Here is a 27,706-nt window from a genome sequence, read left to right as displayed (position 1 = left end):
AAATCTCAAAATGCACTCAGTCAAGGCACTCCTTAAAATAGAGAACATCGATATCTGTGCAATGACTGAGACCTGGTTCAAGGCTCCAGAGAGCACCCCTGCACTACCAGGCTACAACTCATACCACACTTTTTGGCCATGTAACCTGGACCAAAACACCAAAGGCAGAGGTGTGTCCATATTCATTAAGGATATCCATACCTTCAGGCTAGTTGCTCAGCATAATGCCTCTGAGGTTATCCAAGTGCAACTAACTTTGGGCAAAACTGCAATCCAAATTGTAGCTTGCTACAGATCCCCCACCATGTCCCAGGAATCCCACTCCTCTTTTCTTGATGTACTTAAAAATATTAGGGTTCAACCAAACACCCTAATAATGGGCGACTTGCAATCCAAATTGTAGCTTGCTACAGATCCCCCACCATGTCCCAGGAATCCCACTCCTCTTTTCTTGATGTACTTAAAAATATTAGGGTTCAACCAAACACCCTAATAATGGGTGACTTCAACTACCCCAACATTAACTGGGAAAACTACTCATGTACCAACTCCTTAGCTCAACGCTTTCTGGAATTCATAAACTCCAATGCCCTAGATCAACTTATCCACACCCCCACCAGGGGCAACAATATCCTGGACCTATTCATTACCAACATGAGTGACCGGTGTTCCACACCTAAAGTCAACTCCTCGTTGGTCTGATCCGACCATAAGCTAATCACCCTTGATATCCACATCCCACCCACACCCCCCATTAAGGAAACCACAGTAAAGAATTTCTCCAAAGCCAACTTCATGCTTCTTAAGACAGAAGTGGTGAACTTCATGACACCCATGCAGATGGACAATACGGTTACAGCTGCTGAATCCTACACAAATGCACTCTATAAGCACTTACACGAGTGCATGGATCGTGCTATCCCAAACAGAACCAAGACGCTATCCTCCAAAAAAGGAAGCCAATCTGGTGGACCCTGCCATAAACAAACTGCACAACAGAAGGAAGAAACTGTTGCAAAAGAGAGTAAAATCCCATGAGTGGAGGAGCTCCCTGGTCAGCCTCAGTAATAAGCTGAGATGCTATATAAGATCCTCCAAAGCTAGCTATGAAAACAAAATCGCCACTAATTCTAAGGACAACCACAAAGCCATCTATAGCTATGTCAAGAATCTCGATGGCAACACCCAGATCTGCTCTGAGTTACAGCACAAAGGCACGAAAATTACAGAACCAACTGATATTGCCAACATCCTGGCAGATAGATTCATTGCTAACTTTACCCCCCCCCCCCCTCACCCCCTAAAGGGCCCATACCTATACAGGGAGAATGCAGAGTCCCTGTAATCACAACTACGCAGGTAAAAGCTTCACTCTCTAAAGCCAAAAACACAGCATCCATGGGACCGGACAACATCCCAGGCTGCATTTTACATGAGCTTCAGAACGAACTGGCTCCCCACTTAAGCACCATGTTAAATAATAGCCTCGCATCAGGCTTTGTGCCCACTGAATGGTGCACAGCAACAGTTATCCCATTCCATAAAGGGGGAGTCACCACTGATCCAGGGAACTATCGACCTATTAGCCTGACAAGCCTGGTCTGCAAGGCCATAGAATGTATCATTATGGACCTCATAAACAAAGACATTGGTAACCTCCAAACTCTGGACCCCACCCAGTTCAGGTTTGTGAAAGACAGATCATTTCTCCTGAACCTGATAGACTTCTTTAGGCAGTCACCAAAGCTGTAGATGAGGGTAAGGTGGTTCACACAGCCTATCTTGACCTCGCCAAGGCTTTCAACACCATCCCCCATTCTGGAATTATAGCTAAGCTCACTAAACTAGGTATAAATCCCTACATCACAAGATGGGTTGCCAACAAGCTCACTGACAGGACCCACACTGTAAAAGTTGCAGAATCCAAATCTGACCTCAAAGCAGTGACAAGTGGAGTACCACAGGGTTCTGTCCTGGGACATCTCCTGTTTGGTATCTACTTCTCTGAAGTTTAGGCTAACACAGAAGGCCTCTGGCTAACGAAGTTCGCAGATGACTGCAAACTAGGAGACATAGTCAAGTCCCCAAATAATGTGGACATCCTACAGAAGGGCCTCGCTGAGACAGATACCTGGTGTCAGAGCCATGGCCTCAAGCTCAATGCCAAAAAGTGCAGTGTCATCCCCTTTGGTAAAAACTATGTACCTATGAACTATCACATAGGTAGCAATCTACTTAACACCGAATGCATGATAAGCGACCTTGGGACCCAGGTGGACAGTAGTCTCTCCTTTGATAGTCACATCACCACAGTAGTCAGGAAGTCCTTCTACGTGGCACACCTCATCATAAAAGGGTTCTCATCCAGGAAAAAAGAGGTCATTGTTCCCCTCTACTCGACACTCATTACACCCATTATAGAGTACAACACCCCTTTTGGAATGTACCTCACAAGACATCTGCAGCAGCTGGAAAGGCCACAGAAGTACCTCACAAAGAGGATTACTGGCCTCAAACAAATTCCCTACATTGATCGCCTCAAAAAACTCGAGCTTTACTCCACAGCATATCGCCTACTCTGAGGTGATCTCTGCCTAACATATAAAGTTATGTCAAACCCTGAGCTGTTGGACATGCTACACCTAAAGAAATCCCAGTCCCTCCAAGCTACACACTCTAGGGACCTAAACCTTGTCACCAGAATAAACAGGACATGCTGGAGGGATAGATTCCTGTTTGAGAGACTTCCCATACTCTGGAACAGGTTACCCATCTATGTCAAGCAAAGTTTTTCATTAGCACTCTTCAAGAAAAATCTTGATGAGTGGATAGGAAATAGGAAATATACCCCGGGGATCACTTCTGTGTCTCTGCTTGACAGTGGCACAGGAAAATAACTTTCTTGGGTGGCGTAAGCCAGGGAACCTTGTTGGCTAGGCTTACATAGGCCCTTGGGCCAATAGCCCAATACCTACCTACAAACCTATGAACCTGTGAACCTAGTTTACTGAGTGTAGCTGTAACACAGTATGGGTAATGGTGTCATATGACCTGGCAAGGTCATGATATGCAGTGTGAATCAACCCTACTCTCATCTACATCTGTACCGAATACATCAATTACATTGACCACCGTTCATGGCCGTACAGACCAGATTCAGCAGGGTAGTTGTGCACTATGTCCTATTATCAATGGTGTCTTTCCCTTTGTGGGGTGTGGTAACTACTGCTGGGCACCATTCGGTGTGTACACAGCCTAACATGGAGCTATGATTGAACATGATGAGTATGTGGATAGCTGAATGTTCTTACATTTGTGTAGGATACACCCTGGGATGGTGACAGGTCCCATGAAAGTTGTATGTATGGCATTAGAGAGTGCAGCTTGTACCTGCATAGTCGTTAGTACAGGGGCCCTGTAGTGTACATGGATATATTACTAAGCGTACCTGTTGGGGGTGGGGAGGAGGTGGGAGTGGGTTTAGGTTCTCCAAGGCCCTATCAGAATGGGCAGGTGCTATTTCTGTAGGTGCAGTACTTCCCATGCCATAGTGCTGTGCAGCATGGCAGGACTTGTTGTTGCCATTGCAATTAACGACACAGCTATAGAATGCTCTATGCTTGGCCTCATAATATGTGGCTGATTGGTTTCATGGTAGCTTTGCATGGTTTCATATGGTGTATCTGCAACTTACCGAGGCTGAACAGGGATCACCTACACCCATGTGTGTTCACTCTTGCAACAGTTACTACCTTCTGTGGTACAGTTTAAAGCATGGTACCACCAGTTTGCCTACTTGTTTGTGTTAGGTTGACTCCTGGTTCTGTTTCAATGGCACAATCACTGCACATATGTGACTTCTTAGGTTTCATTTGTGTAGTATTCAGTGTTTGCACATGCATTGTCCATCTGCATGGGTGCCATGGCACTCACCACTCTGCTGTTAGGGAACATAACACTGTCATTGGAGACTAACTATGTGTAGCATACTTTTAGCCCTGTTTGTGTGACTACTGTGATACAGGTCAGTGTGGTCGATGGAATCCAACATGCATTGAGTGCAGGTATTGGTACATGAGGAGTCTTCACAGTTCTTAATGGAATAGTTGAGAGTAGCCAATAGTATGGTTCTGTCTCAGACCTATTCTTCCCCATTACAGCACATTATGGCAGTTAGGAAGTCCGCGTCCTGGTGGGTGATCTGTCTCAAGGTGCTTTTCGAAATCCACTGTGGCACAAAGGTAGTTGCTCAGCATAATGCATCTGATGTTATGCAAGTGCAATTAGCGTGGGGTTTTACATATCCTTCAGGAATATGGACACACCTATGGCCCGTGTGTTCCAATAAAGGATAATGGGCAAGAGGTGAGGTATGTGTTATAACATGGTCATGCAGGTGTGCTCTCCGGAGCATTGAAACATGTCTAAGCCACTGCACAGATATGCTCTCCATGTTAGAGATTGACATATGTGTGCCCGTATAGTGTTCCTGACATGTATCATTGTGTAGCGAGACCCACAGTGTATTGCTTGGCTGTCCCTATAACAGCAGTGGACCCTCACCTGAACCATGCATGATGAAGGCACTATAGGGGAAGCATGAGCCTTAGGCTGTATCCAGATTTCCAGGGGTGACAGGTGCAAGCCATGTCTGGCAAAGCATCATGGTCTGTCAACCATATTATTCCAGGACGACAGATACTGGATACCTTGCAACATGCACCACTACACAACGCAATTGTGGAATACAATCCTTTTGTCCCTGTACTGCAGTATCATTCTGTCCAGTGGCGGAATGCTACCCAGGCCTTGGGACATACCTGCATGGCCTACAAGACCTGACAGTTCCTACATGTGTTTCCATGCTGTCCAGGCTACTGCATCGCAGGTCCTGCACAACAACATGGAATATGCCAGAGCCACATGTATATATCAATAGGTAGTCTGAGTGTATGAGTATGTGGCTAATCATGGCAGACAGGCAGCTGACAGTATGTATGCCCTCATATAGGTTGGTGTGTAACATAGTGCTAGGGTTTGTACTAACAAATGAGTACTGTTGGGCATGTTTCCAGTCATGTATTCAGAGGTGTGGCACAATTATACATACTATGTCATACAGTTTGTGTATATCGGTGTCTGCCTCTTCCTGCTTGGGGGGGTCACTTTTTCAGCCAGAAACTTAGATGCATCTGTGAATGTGTGTGATTACCGGTAGTGTGTGTGGGTGTCCTTACTGTGTTGTGGTAAGGGTATGTGTTGGTTGTGTTGATGAGCTGCTTGTGTTAACCTACACCTCATGACTGTCCAGTCCAGTCATGGCTGTAGACTGGGCTGCCATCCAGCTTTCCCCTGTAGCTGCATCCCAGACAATGTGTGGGGCATGGTGTTAGGTGGGTCTGGCAGTGTACATAGCATAGAGATTACATTCCCCCAGGATGGCCACATACACAAAGCTCACATTAGGAGACACCAGTAGCTGACTAGTGGACATGCCTGTATAAGCAGTCAGTACTACAAGTACCAAGTACTGTCTTTAGTTTACATATTGCCTATGAAGATGTTATAGACAGTGATGCTCACATGTAATTATATGTGTTATAGACATGACAACACTGGCTGTTATGGAAGCAGTGTAGCTACCCTTGGCAGCGAACCTCCTCTGAGAAGCACATCACATCATGTTAGTTAATTATAGATGATGCACGTGTCTACAGGTCTGTTTACTTCTCTGGGTATATACTCACATATCCACCAGAACCATGAGCTCTGTTGGGCACAGACACCCACTCCCCAAACAGAGTCATGTATCAATAGGCTCTGATGCCACTATCAACATGATCAGTATATAATCAGATAATGTGAACCATCACCTATGATGCGGCAATTACACATGGGCAGCTGTCTCCTACAGCTTACACTCTTACTGCAGATGTTACACTGGAGTTAAAGATGATGTGCAACCTGTTTCATTACCAGTACTGTGCACTCCCTTACAAACAGTATGAGCAGGTGGCTGTTAGGTTGGGCTACACAAACCTGGTAGTTCAACCAGTGTGTCTGTACTCTCAATATCCACTCTATGTAGGTGTGCACATAGCCATTTGGCCCAGCCCTGTAACAAGGGTACCTACACATTTGCATAACATGTACACATGCACAGCTGTTATTGCTTGCAAACGATAGTAGCGAGGTGGATATTACATGTGTTATGTGCATGGATAGTTACCTGGCTCTTCCAATTATCTTTGCATCATGCTGCTAACCTGTCAGATGATTACTAATGCTATGTACCCTGTCATTGACTATTGTAATTAGCAATAGATATAATTACTGTTTGCACAACATATCAGAACTGCTATGTAGAATATAATACAGATCTGCCTAGACACCTGTACATTACACATTTATTGGCACAATATCCCACAATGCACGCCATATTTGCACAGAAAGAACACCTTTCACATGTTCATCTTACATATACACCCATACATATGTCGACTGTTACAATATAACAACATATACTATCCCCTGTTATAGCACATACTTGTTGGACCACTCCTGACAGTGGCTAAAAGCAAAATGGTGGGTTCCAAGCCCATAGCATCCCTTGTGGTGTATGTGGAGTGTGCCGTGTGACCTACAGCAGTAGACACATAGAATACTACAAACATTACTACTGCTCAACAATACATCACTACAAGTTAGCTATTTCCACTATATGCATTGATTACACTGTAATTCTTACAGTACAGATACTACATACACAAGCATACTACATGTTATACATACCGTCTTATTAATCAGAAGCGTTGTTAAGTAGTGTACTACTCATTTTCGTTTATTATTTCCGTGTTTTGTACTGTCCTACAGGTAGATATAGATGGTTTGAATGTGTGACAAGGCAACCTTTTATAGTTACAGATCAGTAACGTGCTATCCTGATGGCCAATTGGTGTTCCTAAGTAGCTAATTACATGCACATCAGCTGTGTTGCTACTGCCTTAGCCAGTACCATGGCTACAGTGGAGTATAATTGAGTACTCCACTTGGGATTGTCCCTTTGCCTTACTTGTGATGAAGACAGCGTGGAGGTTTTTTGGAATCCATTGCAACAGCTGTATCGAGACGAACAGTAATATATTGTGTGCAATGCTTGGAGGAGTTGGTCTAGATGTGAGTACTGCTGTTATATTTCTGAACATTGCTACTTGTGCAGGGTTTGTCTGTACCTAATACTTCTGCATATGTGTCAGTCTGGCCAGGTTGTTTGACCAGCTCAAGGCTGCATAGCTATGCATATAATGTTTTGGGGTTTACAGTGTGCTTACCAGACATATTTAGTTTGGTGTTACTGTGTATCATACTGTGCTTATAATCAGTACTCGGTAAAACTTCCTGGTGTACGAACCTTTCAACCCTCTGAAATTCGGATTAGTTCATACAAATCTTGTTACATCAGCAGCTGCTCAATTGTATGACAGCATCTATTTCACATAGGGCCATGTTAGTGTGTCTGTATCCAGGTATGTTAAGGTTTCAGCAGATGTTGTACAGCAGTTGCATAATTGCTATGGTATGACAGTATGTATTGATGTAATTATTTTGGTTGTGGGGTAGATGTTGGTGGGTATACATAGCACATGCAGGTGTGTAGGAACCCCTTTTATACAACGTCTATATGTATGTGGGTGCTCTTTCCCTATGTGAACACCTATCCCTTAGTGGACTAATACTATGGTAAATGCAGGCTGATTCATTAAGGCACTATTAAATGCTTCCTGTATAGCATGCAAGTACTGTTAGTCCTTGAAACCTTTTGGCAATATTTCGGAATGTAATAAAGATTTGCAAAATGAAAGCTGTCTGTGTAATTCTGTCATGGATATTTGCAATCAATGCCATTATGCTGGTGACTGTGTCCATAGAACATATTTGTAATAGTGTATTGGTATATACTCTTCCTATGTTATGTTCATATTGTTTAGGGGGGGGTCCGAATGTGTGATTGCTATGGTCCATTTTATACTCAGATGTGACCACTTCGAATGCTGTCTACAGACATGTATGTATGCATGTATATATATATATATATATATATATATATATATATATATATATATATATATATATATATATATATGTGTGTGTGTGTGTGTGTGTGTATGTGTGTGTGTGTGTGTGTATATATGTATATAGATATATACATTATTGCATACATTTATCTGTACCTCCATAGATGTGTAGATGTTTCTAACCTATCTATAAATCTACATATATATGTAGACCTGTATATATCGACATGTCTCTATGTATATGTCTCTATATATATCTATATATCTATATATGAGCGTGCGCCTATAATTGAGTACATGGCGGGTTGTCCTATTTCAACACATTCTTTACTTTTGTGTTTTAACCTGTCTGCATACACATCTGGGATAGGTACATCCCAGGTAGCTTAGTGTTAGGTTATTTGGAGGATGGAGTACGTGGGTGCAGGTTCTACTCCTGGAAGGTGTTATTATTTTACCTATCAGAGTAGGCACTGGTAGTGAAAGTGTGAATAACGAACATTTACGCGGTTGTGAGCAGGTTTGCCCATGGTCTGCGCGACGTTAAGCAAAAGTCAGAAGTGTGAAGCGCTTCTCCATTTACAGTGTAGCAGTGTCACTTACCACCGCGCAAACATGTATCACTGTTCCGGAGATCGTACTACAGTGCGGGTAAGGGAAAATCCCCTTTTCCCCACTGTAGTGCGATCTCGGAGTGAGAATATTAAAGTAGGGGGGTGTGGAGGGAACAGCCCCCCACATGGGTGGTGCTTGCCCCCCTGCATAAACATAGATTATATTATGTTAACGCAATTTAACGAATGCGCTTTTCGGTAAAAAGCTCTTTCGTTAAAGTGTGTTCGGTGATTATGGATTCGGCCTTTTGCACTTTCGTGCAAAAGTCCTAGATCCATATATATATATATATATACATATATATATATATATATATATATATATATATATATATATATATATATTATACAGTTACAGCAATAGCCATATATATATATATATATATAAGCATCTATGACAATCATAACTCCACAGTAGTTAGGACATCCTTCTATGTAGGCCATCTGACTACTAAAGGATTCCCATCTAAACATACTGGGGTTATAGTGCCTTTTTACTCATCACTCATCAGTCCCATCATAGGGTATAATAATCCATTTGGGATGTACCTCAGACTACACATCCAACAGCTGGGGGGTCTGCGAATGTACCTCACCAAGGGGAATACTGGCCTCCAACATGTGACCTATGCAGCCGGACTGGATACACTCCTGCTTTACTCAGTGGCATCTCGTTTACCCAGAGATGATCTCCACTGACCAACACAGCCATGTCGAACTCTGGCTTGATGGATATGCTCCACCTATGAGAATCCATATTACAGTGAGCCACACACTGTAGTGAGCTGACCTTGCCACAACAATAACCAGAAGATGCTGGAGGGACAGCTTCCTTTCACAGACACTCCCCATACTTTGGAACAACATCCCTATCTACATTTTATAGAACCCCTCACTAACACTCTGCAAGAGAAACCTTGAAGGGTGAATGGGGAATGGTAGATGCACCCCAGGGATCCCACCATTGTCTCTGCTCCACAGAGGGAAGGTTAATGACTCAATGGGGTGGCAAACACTGACACATTTTGGCTGGGCTTATGAATGGCCTCTGGCAATTGGCCAACTACCTACCTATGAATCTATACATACAGTATCTGCATATGCTGATAGCTTAGTTTACTGTTCAGGTGTTGACCTACCTTGTGCCACTGACTGTTGTGTGTGCAATAGTTGAGGGCTGCCTATGTTGGATTCACACAGTAGACTGCCTATACATGGCAATTTACAGGTAGTCTTGTACGTGTGCCATCCATTTTTACTGTGTGTGCAGGTGGATAAGGGTGTCAGTCCCTAGGTGCCTACACTGTCAGTGTGTGTGCTATATGCTCCCTCTTTGCCAAGGCATGGGCATACTGGGCATGCCTCCATCTGCCTACTGGGGCTGGCTCAGGGTGTTCATGGTCTGAGTACCTCTGTGCCTGTGGGACCCTTGGCAATGGTGGTGGGCTGTAAGAGCCTTCACCATTCTGTCCCTGCTGCAGCTGTTTCCACAGGACCATATTGTGTAGCATGGCACACACTATGAAGATGTGGGCAAACGTGTCTGAAGAGTACTGTAAGGCTCCACCAGATATGTCCAAGCAACAGAACCGTGATTTAAGCATCCCAAACACACACTCTATGATGATTCTCGTCTGTGCGTGTGCCTCATTATGGCGTTCCTGCATGGGTGTGTGTGCATTTGTCATGGGAGTCATCATCCATGGTTCCAGTGCATAGCCAGCATTCCCCACCAGGTGGCCATTTGGGATGTCCCCACTGGCAAATAACCGATACAGCTGTGAGGCATGCCAGATGTGGGAGTCATGATAGCTTCCAGGGCTGACAGCACACACATCCATGATATTCCCCTGGGCATTGCACACGACCTGGCAGTTGATGGAGGGGTGTCCCTTGTGGTTTATGTAGTGCCTTCCCTGCTCAATGGGTGGTGACTTGATGTGTATGTGCATGCAGTCTATTGCACCCAGTACCTCTGGGTATTCTGCCACACAGTGGAAGAGACGCATATTGCTGGCCAACTCCTCCTGCATTTGGGGGAAGTATATGTACTCATCATTGGCATGTGGTAACATGGCATCCAGGAACTGGTGTAGTACCCTGGATGCTGATGCCTGTGAGATCCCCATGATATCCCCAGTTGGTCTTTGAAAGGTACCTGTAGCTAGTATTCTCAGGCTTACACATACCTTCGTATCCACTGGGATGGGTTCCCATCTGTTTGTTCTGGCTTTAGGACATGGCCGGCACAGCTCCACAAGTTGCTGTAGGGTGTCCCTGTCCACCCTGTAATGCTCTACTATTTCCAGATCATGTTGCCCCTGGTAGATTAGCCTAGTTCTGAACACTCTCCTCCTCCTCTGGTGCCTGCGGTGATCATGTGCATCATCCTCCACACCACGTTCAGTCTCCAACACATGCTGATGGATCAAAGCTATGGCAGCCCCTAACATGTACATAATAAAAGTTCCCCATCTGTATGCACCACTGGTGCAGAGTGTATGGGAATACACAGGAGTGTGAGGTGCTTTCAAACTTTATAGTATTGTGCTCTGGATGCTGCTGATGTATGTAGGTATGTATTAATTTTGGGTTTTGCAATGAGTACTGCAAGTGTGGGGCCTTTACTGTGAAGCTCTACTTGCCTGCCTTGATTACTCTGTTGCCCTTTAAATCACTTTTAGACCTGGATCCCCTCTCATTATCAGGCATGCATCCACCTGCTGTATTTCTTGTTTTGTACTTTCCCTACCCAGGCATGGCGAATTGTGCCTTGTAGCTGATATACTGCATATCAACTTTGTTCTGCTTTGACACTTTGCTGTTTTCTTTGCAGTAGAGACCTTCCCCTTCCCTGTTCTGCAGGTAGCTGCTTGCAGCCTTGTTTGCTGTTGTCAATGGCCCACTGTAGGCTCCTAGGTATTAATTAGCCATTTGTACTCCAATTTTACTGCTGCAGCATTTCCTTATTTCTTTCCTGTATCCTTCCTGTTTCAGCTGCAATGCGCGATGAGCATACAACCGGGTTTACGCGTGTTTTCATCTCAGTTCACATGCATACTCAGTTACCTTGTGTACTCTCCACTAAGCATAGCTATGAACAGTTCAACACACCCCTATCCTGCAGCTTTGCCTAACTAGGGGCAGACCGGTTTAGCAATGCTCCAATGTGCTTACAGCAATGGCGATACATCCCTCTCTTGATGTCATTTTTATCTCAAGGGCTCACCTCGGTGTTATAACGTTACGCTGTTTTGTGCATCCTTACACTAGCAGGAAATCTGCGATTCACTATTACTCCTCTCATTTGCATGGCATTGCCTACTAATTCCTAGCTACTGCGCATAACACTGTCACTGCTCCTTAGCAACCCTTGCGCCATGAGTATGGTGTAGCAGCCTGCCATTGACTATTATGGGGAAATTGTGATATGTGTTTCATTGCAGTTTTATTCTATATTTTTTTATATTCCTTGCGATCCCCTTTGCGCACCGATGCCCTGCACTTTAACTTCACGTTAGTGTGGGCATAATATTAAATGTTCTTTTTCATATTTTGTGCATGTTGTTTTATGCCAATGGCTATATATTTAGCCATTGGCATATATTAACAGTATAATACATGAGTTTGGTCCACTGTCATGGCTCCGATTTTATGTTTGAAAAATGTAAACCATTTTTTTTGGTTTACATTTCTGCATGCTTACACTACGCCTGCACCACTTCCTGAATCACTATATATCTTCATTTGCATGATACACTGCTGCGCATGGGGTGATTAGTATACAGGCACCGGGAGCTGTGCAGGCGTAGCGTACACAGGTATTGCACGTGGAAACAGCTCGTACCGGAATCGCTCGGCGGCCATATTTGGTGTTAGATCGCCGATGCTATGCCTGGACCTGGCGCAAGCTTCATGAATCCCGTTGAATGTTATTAAGAGATGAAGTTGGCATTTTGCTTTTGCTAACAGCATGTTCTCCTCACAATTTTTTTATTTGCTAAGGTGTCAAAGCCTGTATAGCATAAAGAAGACTATTGAGCAGATTCAAAGCAGCATATGTTCTGAGCAATTAAAATAATGCACATAGTACAACTAAAATATTTTAGAAAATGACAGAAAATAATATGTTACATAGTACAACTAAAATATTTCATAAAATTACAAAAAATAATATGTTACATAGTACTACAAAATATTTCATAAAATTACAAAAAATATGTTAGTAACAAGAACCATATTCTCTGTAGGGCTTTAAACAGACTATCCCAAAGTTTTAGTATGTAGGGGAACTTGTTTTTCATTTTACAGATGATAGACAGTATAAATATAATGACTGGAGCAAGTTGTGAATGTTTAAAGTGCATAAAAAATCATTTTCAGATAAGTGGAAATTCATCTTTTTTTATGAAAAACAGTAGCAACAACAATGTTAACGGCTGATCCAAAGGTATTTACCATTCAGTGTGTTGAGTATACCCCTACAGAGAAGTGATGAATGACTGAACAAACTTCAGACTGTCATCCAAGAGTTTGTTTGGCATATACAAGTCCAAAGTCCAACAGGAATCAATTTAGTGCAATCCAAGAGGGGAAAGGTGAACCATGTGCAGTTTTAAAAGTCATGTGCATTAGCCTTTAGAAATGCATAGCTTCTAAAGGCAATGCTCAAGCTGTTGTTGAGATGGGTAGTAATGGATCCAGTAGAGTCAGGGGTATTTTTTGTATTTCTGTACCAGCTGGCAGCTCACATGAGGCACACATCCTTTATATCATGTAATTTAGGAAAGTAAATTAGTATTTAATGAATGATACAAAAACTATAGATAATATGGATAAGCTAGTGAATGTATGTGGAATCCAAGCATGTAAGTAAGAGAGGAACATTTAGCTACAAAGAGTAGATAAATAAAGAGAGATATATATGAAGGGAATACATCTGACATAACCCCCCCCCAAAAAAGATTCTGTACTCCGGGCACAGTAATGACCAAAAGTTCTATGGTGTTTAAGTGAAATGCTAGAAAGACACACCAACAGCCTACTTATACCTCAAGAAAATGAGAATGCAGCATGTTAGGAGGCAACAGTCATTAGATGATTTCACTGGTACACCTGCTATTATCAAGCATTGAAGAGTAGAGTATAACCAGGGTGCAGAATTGTCTGATGGAAACATCTCAAATACTTTTGATGGATCTGTTTGGGTACAAAAGTAGGCTACTGAGTTACCCTCGGGATCCTTCAGTAGTCTACAGTAGAGGTAACCCCAAAATCATGGGACTGCAGATAATCAATAGTTAGCAGAGATGGAAATGCAACAAAACACATTGCGAGAGCTGAGGTTTGATTTAGCAAGCTGGTTACAGTTAAGGAGAATAGGTATACAGTGCTTGAGGAAATTCATTTATTTAACATTTGTTAACTGGGAAAGTATGACTTGGAACTAAGCCAATTTTTAGCGGAGGCCTGGGGAGAAATGCTCCAGATGCATTTCTTTGAAAGTGGGAGGAAACCAGAGCACCCAGAGGAAACCCACACAAACATAGGGAGGACATAACAGACTCTGCACAGAAGGAACCCCAGCCAAGAAAACCGGAGAGCCTCTTGCTGTGAGGTGGCAACACTACCGCTGCATCATTGCACCATCCACCTTCAGGGAAGAGAAGATAAGGAAACAAAATGGGATACTGACTGCACCTAGAGTGATGAGTCAGGAAGAGAGATGAGAAAGTAGTGATACGTATGCATACTTACTGCCTAAAACATGTATTTATCAGAGGGAAAGAAACTCCGAAGGATCAGGGGTTTATGGCCTTGCTGAATAGAAAATAGTAGACTGAAATATAGAAAACTTCACAATTATTAAAGGAATATGCATATTGCAGCTATGTGCACTTGCTGTACAATTCACATGCAAATGAAAAACAGGCTAATGCGTAATTCTGTTTTCTGCAGCATGTCAAGGAAAGACAAGAGCTATACAAATGTTATGAGAAGGCAGTAATGAACAGAAAGTTTTGAAATTAGTGTAGGCAAGTTGGTGTAAAATGTAAAAAAAATGTCAGCTTGCATTGACCCCTATTTTTCTTTACATACTACCTGCATACATACTACCTGCAGATTTGATGCTGGCTGCAAAGATGATTTCCATTTTGCAAAGTAAAAATATTTGTGTAAAAGACTTATTATGTAACCCCAGGAAGCATAGAAGAGTGGAGAATTAGCTTTTCAAAGCTAGATAAGGAAGGCATTTAGCTTGCTGGGAAGTATCTGCTGCCTTCCTAGAACAATAGGTAGATGGTCAGGCTTGCAAAAAAATCTGTGAGGTGTTATTAAGAGGATTTATGGTTAAACATAATGACTGGAAAATAAAAGATGGAAACATGAAATCATTTGTTAAAGAAATAAGACTGTGAGAAGTAGAAAATATAAACAAACTGCAAAAGTAATGCAAACAGAAATATATATATATATATATATATATATATGTATGTATATATATATATATATACATATATATATATATATATATATATATATATATATATATATATATATATATATATGCATTGTACCTTAATACAGAATAAAGCAGGAAGAGGGTAAAAAAAATGAGAAAACATGTTAAACAAAGCCTCTATAGGAGGAGATGTAAACTAAATATCTAGTCCAAATAAAGACCAAATAAGGCATTAAAGTTATATGAGCAAACAAAGAAATCAGATTTCTTGGATTCCCAAAACAATATCTCTCCAGGTGTCCGGTTCCACAGATTAGACTACATGGGTGGGAACTGGACATGCTAATGAGATTTCTTACATCTGAAAGAATATACAATTGGTATCAGAGAGCTGATCGAAAATATTTATTTTCTATGCTCAGTGCACTGTGGGCTTAGAATATTAATTTGTGATATGCGGGCATTTAAATTCACACCTGCTGACACACATTTTTTATTTGTTGGTAACAGTGTGGTCATAGCCTACAGGCTGGTATGTATCATTTTAAAATTAGATAATTCCAACACCAAAAGTGAGATAGGAACAGGTCTGCTTTTCTGTTCACTCATTCACAATCATGTGCCCTCTTAGTGAAGCCTATAGTGTGTGACAGTACAGAGCAATTTCCAGCTACAGTTACCTGCCACTTAAAAAGTAACTTGGAGACATTTTTCTTAATTATGACATTCAAATGAAAATCTCCCTCCAAAAAGATCACATACTTCAGTATATACTTTGGATTCAGTTGTAGAGTAATTTAAAGGCCTTTGACTGGATTATTTCACTAGAACAACTATTGCTTTCAAAAAGCCCCACGCTATAATATGGAGAAGAAAACTTCTGTGTTGCATACGATTTTAACTTCTCATTTTAATGTGATATGATTTTTATTTATTTTTTATCAAATATTCTTCACAGAAACTAATATAGATAAAAACATAATCTGTTCGATACAAAAAGTTTACAGTTTTTTAGCTGGCTTGCAAGATTATACAATGTCAAGATGACATGCACTTAAATCTTCCAAACATTAGATAGCATTGTTATACTACTTTGCCTAAGAATGGTTGGAGACACTCCCTCTTGAAACATCAAAGGAATTGTTGTCATTGCTAATGGATGTGTGTATAAAAGTTTTGTAACTTAACTGTTTTTATATTCTGATGAAGTTCCTATTAAGGGACAAAAGCGCCTAATATATATAGGTTCATAGGTTCATAGGTTCATACTAGGCTATCTGCCCGAGGGCATTTACAAGCCTAGCCCATAGTTTTGTGGCTTACGCCACCCCTTTAGTATGGGGAACTATACCCATTATTTTGCTGTGCCTCTGTTGAGCAGTGACACTGAGGTAATCCCTGGGGTATATCTGCGATCTCCCATCCATTGGTCAAGATTTCTCTTGAACAAGGCCAGCGAGGTGCTCTGCCTCACATATACCGGGATTTTATTCCACAGCATAGGGAGTCTTTGGGTGATGAATCTATCCCTCCAGCATGTCCTATTAATAGCCGTGTCGAGGTTTAAGTCTCCGCCCTTGTGGCTCTGATGGATCTAGATTTTTGAGGTGAAGCATATTCATCAAATCTGGGTTTGACATGGCCTTGTATGTTAGGCAAAGGTCACCTCTGAGCAAGGTAGCGTGTTTACTGAATAGAGCTGGAGTTCTTTCAGTCGGGCAGCATAGGACAGATGTTTGAGACCCTTTATCCTTTTGGTGAGGAACTTTTGTGGCCTCTCCAGCTGCTGCAAGTGTCGGGTCAGATACATTCCGAATGGGGCATTGTACTCAATCATTGGTCTGATGAGTGATGAGTATAGGGAGACTATGACCTCCCTTGATCTAGATGAGAATCCCTTCATGATAAGGTGGGCAATGTAGAAGGTCTTCCTAACTACTTTAGCTACATGGGTGTCGAATGACAGACTACTATCAACCTGGGTCCCCAGGTCCCTGATAACTTCTTCTGTACTCAGTGGATTGCCACCTATTTGGTAGCTAGGGGTAACCTTGTTTTACCCCAGGGTAAGACTATGGATTTTAAGGCATTTAACTTTAGGCCATGGCTCTGGCACCAGTTATCTGTTTCTGTGAGACCCTTCTGAAGGATATCTGTGTCAGATGTGTTTTCTACTATGGACCCAGTTTGCAGTCATCTGCAAACTTTGTCAGCCATAACCCTCCTGTGTTTGCTTGTACTTCGGAAAAGTAGATGCCAAACAAGAGTGGGCCCAGGACTGAGCCCTGTGGTACACCACTTGTGACAGGCTTTGAGTCTGACATGGCGCCAGCAACTCTGACCCTGTGGGTTCTGTCACTCAGCCAGTTTGCAACCCATCTTGTGATGTATGGGTTAACATTTAAGCTGATGAGTTTTTCAATGATACCCGAGTGGGGTATTGTATCAAAGGCCTTCGCCAGATCGAGGTAGGCTGTATGGACTGCCTTTCCCTCATCAATGGCTTTGGTGACTGTTTCAAAAAGTCAACCAAGTTTAGAAGGCATGATCTGCCTTTGACAAAGCCAAACTGGGATGGATCCAAAGTCTGCAAATTCCCTATGTCTTTATTTATGAGGTCCATTATGATCCTCTCCATGGCTTTGCAGATAAGGCTTGTCAAGCTAATGGGCGGTAATTTCCAGGGTCGGTGGAGGCACCGCCTTTGTGAAGTGGGACCACAGTTGCAGTGCGCCACTCCTGGGTGCGTATCCAGAGGTAAGACTATGATTAAACAGCTGTCCTAGCTGTGGGTTTAATTCCTCATTGAGTTCGTGGAGCACACAGCCGGGGACACCATCAGGTCCCATGGATGCTGTGTTTTTGCTTTGGAGAGAGCAGTTCTCACTTGGGCGTTGGAGATGTTTGGGGGCTGCAATCGCTTGGTATAGATATCTCTCCTTTGGGGAGGGGAGAAGTTTGCACTGAACCTGTCAGCCAGTATGTTGGCAATGTCTGTAGGATCAGTAATCTTCACATCATTTTGAACTAGTTCTGAGCATATCTGGGAGTTTCCTCCCAGGTTTCTAACATAGCTAAAGAAGGCCTTATGATTGTCTTTGGAGTCTTTAGCTATTTTTCTCTCAAAATTTGCTTTGGATGATTTTATGAGAGCTCTTAGTTTTTACTTATAGTGATCAAGGGTGTCTTACCTTTTAAGGATTTTGCTCTATCTTGTAGTAGCTTCCTCCTTTTGTTGTAGAGTTTGTTTATGGCTGGGGTCCACCAGAGTGGACGCTTGCCTTTGGTACAAAGAGTCTTTGTTTTGCTTGGGATTGCCTTATCCATGCAGTCCTGCAGGTGCTGGTAGAAGGCATTTGTAAGTGATTCAGCGGCTTGAGTACTGTTTTCCATCGGCTCGGGGGCCTTAAAGGAGACCACACTAGTCTTTAGAAGTGTGAAGTCGGCTTTGAGAAGTTCTTTACTGTGGTCTTTTTATTTCAGGTGGGGTGGGATGAGGACCTCCAGCGAGATTAGTTTGTGATCTGATCTCACCAGTGAGGGGTATACTTCGTGTTGAACATTGTGCTCCCATGTTCGTGATGATGAGATCAAGTATGTTTTCTCCTCTTGTGGGGATGGTGACTAGTTGTTCCATGGCATTTGAGTTTATGAATTCCAGGAACTTTTGGGCTAGGGTGTTTGGGCTTGAGTAGTGTTCCCAGTCTATATTAGGGTAATTGAAGTCACCTAGTATGATGGTGTTTGGTGATACATTTATCCCCTCTAGTGTTTTCAGGAAGGCCATGTGAGGTTCCTGAGTTTGTGAGGGTGGCCTGTAACATGCTACAATTTGCAGAGCAGTCTTGCCTATGGTTAATTGCACCTGGATGGTCTCCGATGCATCGTGCATTGCCACCAGTCTTGAGGTGTGGGTGTCTTTGATGAATATGGATACCCCCTCCTTTCTTGGCATTGTCCGGATTTTGGGGCGGAACGCATGATAAGAGGTAAAACCTGATAGTGCTGGGGTGCTCTCAGGAGCCTTAAACCAGGTTTCTGTCACTGCACAGACATCGATGTTCTCCATACTGAGAAGGGCCTCGAGTGCGTGCATTTTGAGATTTAGACTTCTGGCATTGAGCAGCATTACCCTTAGTTTTTCCTTTTTGTGTTCTAGGGTGGTAGGTTTAGAATTTGAGCCTTGCCTAAAAAGGCACTATGGGGTGGCAAGAGCCTTTGCCAATATCCGAATCCCAGGGTGACAGGTGCAAGCCCCCCTTGCGAAGCAGCGTGGCTTGTCCAGCATGTCATCCCAGGCAGACAGACATTGGATCCCCTTTGAATGACACCAGAGTTTAAGCCAATTGTTAAAGCTGATCATCTTATCTCTGTATTGTGGCATCATTCTTGGTGAAGGTAGGATACTGCTCAAGGTCAGGGTCATACCTGCCTGGGCTACATAATCAGAGAGCTCCTCAATGTCTCTTTTCATGTAGTCCAAGGAGGTACGTCTCAGGTCGTTTACACCAGTGTGGACAATGACTGAGTCATATTTGTACCTGCTGTTGAGAGACCTGAGTGCTTGCGTTATGTGGCGGATTCTAGCGCCCGACAGGCAGCTTACTGTGACCTTCTCCTTACTCAGTCTGGTGAGCGGACGTCAGTGTGTCTGACTATGGAGTCACCAATGACTAGTGTGTCTGGCATTGTGTTTGGCCTTAAGGGCTGTGACTGTTTGACACTCTGACTGTGAGGTCTATGTGTTGCAGGTGTTGTGTTCTGAGGTGGTTGTTGTTTGGGTGTCTGCTTTGGTGGCCTCTGCTGTTTTGGTAGATTTTTGATCAGAGCCGAGTATGTCTTTGTGTGTTTATGTGTATGATTTGAGGTTGTGATGGTACTATGTGAGACTGGGTCTATAGTGTGTGTGGTAACCTTCTCCTCCTGACTGGTCTTGCCAGTCCTATGTTGAGAGAGCTCAGCCTCCAGTTTGGCCGTATAGTTGCATCTCGCATGTATTTGTGTTTTGTGGGAGGAGGAGAGGGTTGTCTGTGTACATGAGGCAATTGTAACATTGCCTCAATATTCCCAGGTTCACCAGCTGAGCAGGAGAGGACACTAGCAACTGATCCCTCGACATGCTAGAAGGACTAGACAAAAAAACTTTAAAAGAGATTCCGGGGGACGTGAGTGACCGAGAAATGGGGGTTTGCCTTTTTGGGGTGCTATCTATAAGAGTGCCGTATCAAGGTAATAAGTACTGTAGGAGCAAGTGCATATGTATTTTTTTTATTTTGGTTTTAAGGGGTTTTACCAAATAAAACAGTTGCTGCTCGTGACCTTCTGCCTTGGATTTGTTTTGGTTTTTGAGCCTCTTGCTGTTTGTGTTTTACCAATCTGTAAGCATGTTTTGGGGTTGCTAATTTTGAAATACTTATCAGTGAATACAAAATTGTACATCAGGAAGGAATGTTACTTAGAAGTTTAGATATTTACATAGAAGTTGCAGGATTTTCCTTTGTTTTTTTTTTTTTTAGATCTTAAGTGGGCCATCAATTTTTATTTTTAACTATGATAAGCAGTACAATTTCATAGTTCATGAGTATCACAAATACATACTAAGTGTATTCTTGCTGTGTTTTTTCTAGCTGAGGAATGGGGAAGATGCTTTATCCCCTCCATTATCCACCAATGGAGGAAATGGACATTACTGTGATTCTAGCCCTCCATCTGCATTGCACACAACAGATAATTTCCTTTTTATTCGTTTCATCTCTGATGGAAGTAATGAGGGCCAAGGTTTCAAGCTGAGCTATGAGGCAAAAAGTCTTGGTAAGTGCTACAAGAGAAGCAAGGAAAATAACTGCATGCACTTCACATCTGAGTGTGTGTGTGCGAGTTTGTGCCAGTATATAAATATGCACATATGTGAGCATGCATCATATATGATATGCATGTGTGTGTGTGTGTGTGTGTGTGTGTGTGTGTGTGTGTGTGTGTGTGTGTGTGTGTGTTGAGGTAGCCAACTGTCCAAATTTTTTCTGGACAGTCCAGAATTAAGGGACTCTGCCACTGACACTGAAGAACACAAGAATATGTTTGATTGAGAACAGTAATATTGTATGACAGTCCCCGCGAGCGGAGGTTAACACACACTTCTATTCTGTACGCATTTTGCTGTCATGTACATGCCCAGTGGCATCCCTAATGTGTGTGTGTGTGTGTGTGTGTGTGTGTGTGTGTGTGTGTGTGTGTGTGTGTGTGTGTGTGTGTGTGTGTGTGTGTGTGTGATGTAAAATTCAAGAAGCCTGTCTCAAGTAAAATGGCAAGGTTTTCAAAAAGGAAATATTTTTTAGCAAAAAAAATGTATTGAGAGCAATTGATTGAAGTGCAGTTCTCTGAACTACATGTAATCGACCAAATATCGCAAAAATACTTCTGTTAAAAAAAAAATGAGAGAAAAACAATGTATGTGAGAAAACATTGACTTCTATTTTCCTGAGGAGGGAAGTTAAATCTACTAATGTCCTCCTGGCAATAGGCCACATTTCACTAAATTCTTGCTTGCACATTTTCATAAAATAATCCTGGCAAGCATTCATTACAGTGAGATACTTTATTTCAGGCATCAGTCAAACAGCAGGTACATGACTTTTCCAAGCATGTGTCACTCTTAGGGCCTCTTCAATTATATTTTTGTTATCTGAAAATGGATTTCCACTAATGCTGGCTTTCTACTGAAAGACCTGTGAAATAATGAAACAACATTTTTAAATGAATGCCTGGCTTATGCTGCAGTCATATGTTTTAATTTTTTATATTGCATGCCTTGATTTTAGATGGAGTAGCCCTCATATATATGCTGCATTTAGACTGTTAACCATTTCTGGAGAGGAACATGAAAGGCAGTCCCTGAAAGCAAGCTTTCAAGCAATCAAAGACTTCATATTTGCATTCCCGGAACAGATGCAAATCAAATAGTTCCAAATTGCATTTCCATTACCGATCTGCCTGCCTGTCTATGTCATTATTCAGATGGGGATTTAGGGTCATTATTGAGTCCTGCCATCATCGTTATCAATATCCTCAACCCCCTTTTCCCTATTTTTCTACATGGGGTTGGGGTGTCATGAAAACAGCCGCTGTCTCTCTCTTTTGATTCAGTACCACTCTACTACCTTCTTCAGTAGTCATGCTGATTGTCACATCCTCTCTCACGCACAATCCATCCATTTCTTTCCTGGATGCATTCTCGCTTCTTGCTTTCTTCCTTTCTGTCCATAATTTTCTTTACCGGATTGTCTTTTGCTTTTCTGCACATATGCCAGAACCACTTTAATCTGTTCTTTTTGACCTTGTTTGCAACCAAAGTCACTTGGGCTTCTTCTTCTGCTGCTCTGATGCCCTCCATTCATTGGCCATCCCACAGCATACACCCTACCACCCATCTCAGGTACTTCATATCCACCACCATTCATTTCCTCAAATGTTCTATCTATACTGCCCAGGTTTCTGTAGTACAGGTCATACCAACCACTGCTTTATACAAATTGTCTTTCAGTTTCTTTGGCATTCTTCTGTCAAACACTACCACTGATACACTGTGCCACTGGGCTGCAGCCCCTCCAAGTTTAGCTTTGACCTTACAATACTGCTGCTCCAGTCCAATGCTCCAAATTAAACCACCAAGTGTGTCATGATAAAAAAACAGTTTTATTTTCCACAGGGATTGAGTGCTTTCCTTCTCATTCAGACTTCCCTTTTCCATAACCTCCCCTGCCAGATACATGAAGCAGCAAACCTGTTCCACCATTTTTCCCTTCTATCTCAATTCACAGCTTCTTCTGATTTATCCCATTTGCTGCCATTACAGTTGTCATAGCTGTACTGTGTTTCATCCTGTGTGCCTTCAGTTTTGCATTCCATTCCCTATCACTTGCTGATGTTCTTGCCCAGAGTCTGCTTGTAATTCCACATCATCTGCATACAGCAACTTTATTGATCTGTCCCCCTCCGACTTGTTTGCTAATGCTGTACATTGCCAGTATGAACAGCAGTGGACTCAGAGCTAAACCCAAATGTACACCCACTTCCACTTGAAATCCTTCAATGACTCCAAACACTGGTCATGCTTCTGTCACTGGATCCTTGTAAATAGCATTCTGTCAATGTTTCTGGGACTTGGAGTCACCTTAGGACTGACAAAATCAGTTTTCTTGGGAATTTGTTGTATGCTTTCATAAAGTCTAGGAATACCCAATGGTTGATATATCTTGCTTTAGAAATGTAATTCATAATTTCAAATATAAACCACGGTATGTTGTTTTCATTTTATACATTTTAGATATAATCTGGAATTTTTTTCAGAGGTAGATCCTTAAGATGTTGAACAATACTCATAGATGGCCATGTAGTTCATGTGAATATGATTTAAAAATTATTTATTTTATAATCAATATTTTTAGTTATATAAGTTATTAGTTAGGGAAGATTTATATGAGATGAATAACTTGATTATGTTTTAATACTTGAGCAGTTAAATTGTGGAAGAACTTAACAGAATAAATATAGTTCAGTCAAGTGGGTTAACTAAAACTGAAGAGTATATGCTTCAGCATGTAGATTTGCATCCTTGTTTATGAGTGTCTCGTAACAGTCCTGCCTTGGGGACACTGAGCACTACGGTAATACATGAGAATTGGGTGACACATCTCTGTTTAAATATGAGTGTTCTCTAGGCAATATATGGTAAATCTGCTTCTGGATGACAGTTGAACTTTCTTCCTTTGTACGCCAATACGATAAAGAAATGTTGATTTATGTTAAATACTGGAAATTGATGCAGTTAGTTTTCTAGAAAGTAGAAGACTGATGTAATTTGTCGGGATATGTCATTATGTTGATGGGTAGATGCGGCATTGTTTTTTTCTTTCTGCATGAGAATCATTGATGTGAAATGGGCTGGCATAATGACCAAAAGTTATCTGAAACTGATGGATGTGATGTATTCATTTAAGGTGATTATATATGTACATATGGTTGAATATTTTATTGTCTGCAGGTGTCTCCTCACTGGGATGAGTTCTGTGTTTGATTTTGATTTGGAGTTACAAAGCTAAGATTTATCAATGTATTATTTCTTAATGTGTGACTTTCAAGAAGTATGTGGGACTATAGTAGGTGTTTCTATTGCATTTGCAACTGAGTTGTGCAATTTCCAAGAATCAGAGGAATTAATTGCAAGAGGTGGAAATATTAACCACATTTAACACTTCTATATCATGGAGAATTCCCACTTTTCTGTGGCACAATGATCTTGGAATTAATATACCTAAGTAACAAGGGTTGTGTGTGGGAGTAGTTCCCCACATCAGTGGGATCAGGGAACTATCCCCCTGCAGAAAATCTTTTCATTGTGTAGCAGCAGGTTTCATACTTTGCTGTTTTAGCTGCAAGATCAGGCTATATTTTTCAGAGCTTTGCGTGTCTCTTTGTCAAGTTGTAAACTTCTGATATGGCAGGGTACAGTAGTAAGGCACGTAATGAGACTAAAATGACTTTACGGATACATTCTGGAACAGACAATTTTAGATACCTTGTAAAGAATGCAAGAGGGGATTAGAGTGTGCATTTTCAGCATTAATTTACTTTACAGGAAAAGGTTAGGCATTAGATTGCCTATGCATTGATTGAGCTTTTTTAAGATGGTTGGAAGGAAGCACCATCCGTACTGGCTAAGATCAAGATTACAAGACTATGTACTGAATGAATACAGTTAGTTGAATTTTTTTCTTTTTCTTATTTTTTTGGTAATTGAATTGTCTGAATTCTGAAAGAGGTTTTGACATAAAAGAGATGGGAAAATAACATTGCTGGAAAAAGTTATAAACTGGTCATTGTAACTTTACTAATTATAAGGTATTAAACCAATAGACTTTAACAATGTAGTAGGTAGCAACCAGGATTGAATAAGGTGGGAGTGGAAGTATCTGCGAGATCTGAGAAGAAAGGATATTAATTTTGTCTGACTTATCTATGACTGTGTATAAAAATGCATCATGATCTTATGAGAATTTTATTATGAATAAAGGATAAACATGGACAATTATGTGGAGAGTGATGTTTGTACATTTGTCTTCAAGCTTTTATGGTAAACAAATATGTATGCTGATACTGTCCTAGTGGGTGAACCTGGTTAAAAAGTATAATGTTTGACACCACTGTAGACAAGACTGTTAAGCTTATAGTGATTGGGTTTCAAGAATAATATTACAGTGGCTATGCAGAATAATGCCATTCTGTTGAACCTGATGAAGCATGATGTTTGAATGGTTTAATGCAATGTAAATGATGACAATTCATAAAGCCAATCTGTTCAAATGTAATAGTTCCTGTAATTATAAATAGTCAGAAAGAATATTGTAGTTATCTAAATTATATAAAATAAAATACATTTGCAAATGGAAACAAATCTAGATCACAAATATTGGAAATTGTTTGGAAAATGTAAATTATGACATATAAATCTTCCCAGACTAGCAGCTTATATATCTATATGTACTGAGAATTAAAAAAAAATTTTAAACCACATCTGCATGAACCACGTGGCCAACCATAGCCATTATTCAACATCTTAAGGCTCCACCTCTGAAAAAATAATTCCAAATTATATCTAAATGATATAAAATACATTTAGAAATGGAAGCAAAACTAGATGACCAATATTAGAAATTATCTGAAAGACGTAACTAATGACAAGAATGTAAATTTGGTTCTGAAATCAATTGGCTCTACAACTACTAGTACCTACTGGCAAATGTTTACATAGTAATACATTTATAGAACATTTATAACTCCAATATAAATTGATAAAAATGTGTAAAACTAATAAAATAGTACTCTGCAGATGTAAGAAACTCTTGTGGATTCATGAGCAACATATTTTTCAAAACCTTATAGTCTGATAAATTTATATTGTTTAACGATCATTAATATTGGTTAACTCTAATACTTACCCTGGCTGGAATTTCACACCACCTGACACCTGCAGGACAGTGATGGGTAATGCAGTCAAGGGAGCATAGGAACAAGCTTACAAAGTAAGCAATATGTATTTTTATCTACTTAATGATGTACAATAAACTGCAGTAAACTTAAGTGTAATATCTAAGTCTAAGAAGACATAAGTAATAATTGCTGATGTAACAAATGAGAGGTCTTGAAAAGGAATGTATAGGGGGAATGGGAAAAGGAAGACAAAAAACTAGCCCACAGGCAAAGGTGAAAGAGACAAATTGTGGCAGGTAAGTAGCACAGTAAAGAGCTATAACACTACAGAGAAAACAAAAAACATAATAAATGTTGAACGATTACACCAGGTAACAGTGGGGAGGGAAAACCAATGAATGGGAGTGCTGTTAGTTAAATGGATTGTGATATCAGTACTGGGTTAGTATGCACTGTATTAGCATGAAGCGCAGCTGTAAGGGAACAATATAAAGTCTTATAAGACCCATGACCAAGACATGCAAGAGCTAAAAGGGAAGGATCCAGAGACCAGGAATGGTGGGGGAGGTTTATGAGTACAGGCAGCTGCCAAAGCCTGGGATGATATGGCCAACAGACCACGCTACTTTGCCAGAGATGGTCTTCACCTGTCACCTCTAGGCTTTAGGTTGCTGGCAAATGTACTTGCCTCCCCCATAGTTCCTTTTTAGGCAATATCCTAAGAACAAAACTCCCAACGTAAAAATAACCTCCAGAAACAAACTCAGGGTTATGCTGCTTAATGTTAGGAGTTTAAACTAGAAACTGCACTCACTTGAAGCACTTCTCACCTTGGAAGACACTCATGTCTGTGCGGTTACTGAAACATGGTGTAAGGCCTCAGAGAGTACCCCAGCCATGCAGGGCTACAATGCCTTCTACATATTCAGACCACACAACGAATGTGAAAAAAAAAAACAAGGGAGAAAGAGTATCCATCTTCATTAAAGACATATACACCTCTAGACTGGTTAAACAGTACAACTCCCTAGAGTTATTCCAAGTACAACTAACTCTAGGAAATACCCCCTCCATGTCATTGTTAGCTATAAATCCCTCACCATGAACCATCAAAACCACACAGCTTACCTGGACCTATTTGAGCCACTCTCAGTACAGCCAAATACCCTGGTCATGGTGACTTTAACTATACTTCCATTGACTGGGTAACATATATGAGCATAAATGTGCTCATTTAAAGGTTCCTGGACTTTGTTAACACAAATGTTCTGGAGCAGATAGTCAGCACCCCGACAAGGGGCTCTGACATCCCTGACATAGTGCTCACCAGCATGGGGGATCGCTGCACCACCCCATGTGTGAAGCCCTTCCTGGTAAAGTCCGAACATAAATCAGTCTCATTCAAAGTAGCAATAGTACCTGACCCACCCTCAGGAGCAAAAGGGTTAAAGAATTTCTCCAAAGCAAACTATAGCCTCCTGAGAGATGGCATAAATAGTTTCAGACCTCCTGCCAACACTGACAACAGTGACTCCTATGCTGAGGTGTACACAAATGTCCTGTATAAA

The 27,706-nt window shown here is 41.4% G+C and overlaps 1 protein-coding gene across 1 annotated transcript in view; it reads left to right on the top strand.

The window, feature by feature from the left end:
• Positions 1–27,706, top strand: part of LOC122797794 (cubilin-like) — a 2,156,354-nt gene that overhangs the window by 1,080,456 nt on the left and 1,048,192 nt on the right. Inside the window, 1 exon segment of the mRNA XM_044066315.1 lies at positions 20,780–20,963. Within this exon segment, the coding sequence (XP_043922250.1) occupies positions 20,780–20,963 (184 nt within the window).

The sequence above is a fragment of the Protopterus annectens genome, chromosome 3.part1 (genome assembly GCF_019279795.1).
Source record: "Protopterus annectens isolate FY-2018-M chromosome 3.part1, PAN1.0, whole genome shotgun sequence".
In the NCBI taxonomy this organism is placed as follows: Eukaryota; Metazoa; Chordata; order Ceratodontiformes; family Protopteridae; genus Protopterus; species Protopterus annectens.
This window is presented reverse-complemented; position numbering and strand designations above follow the sequence as displayed.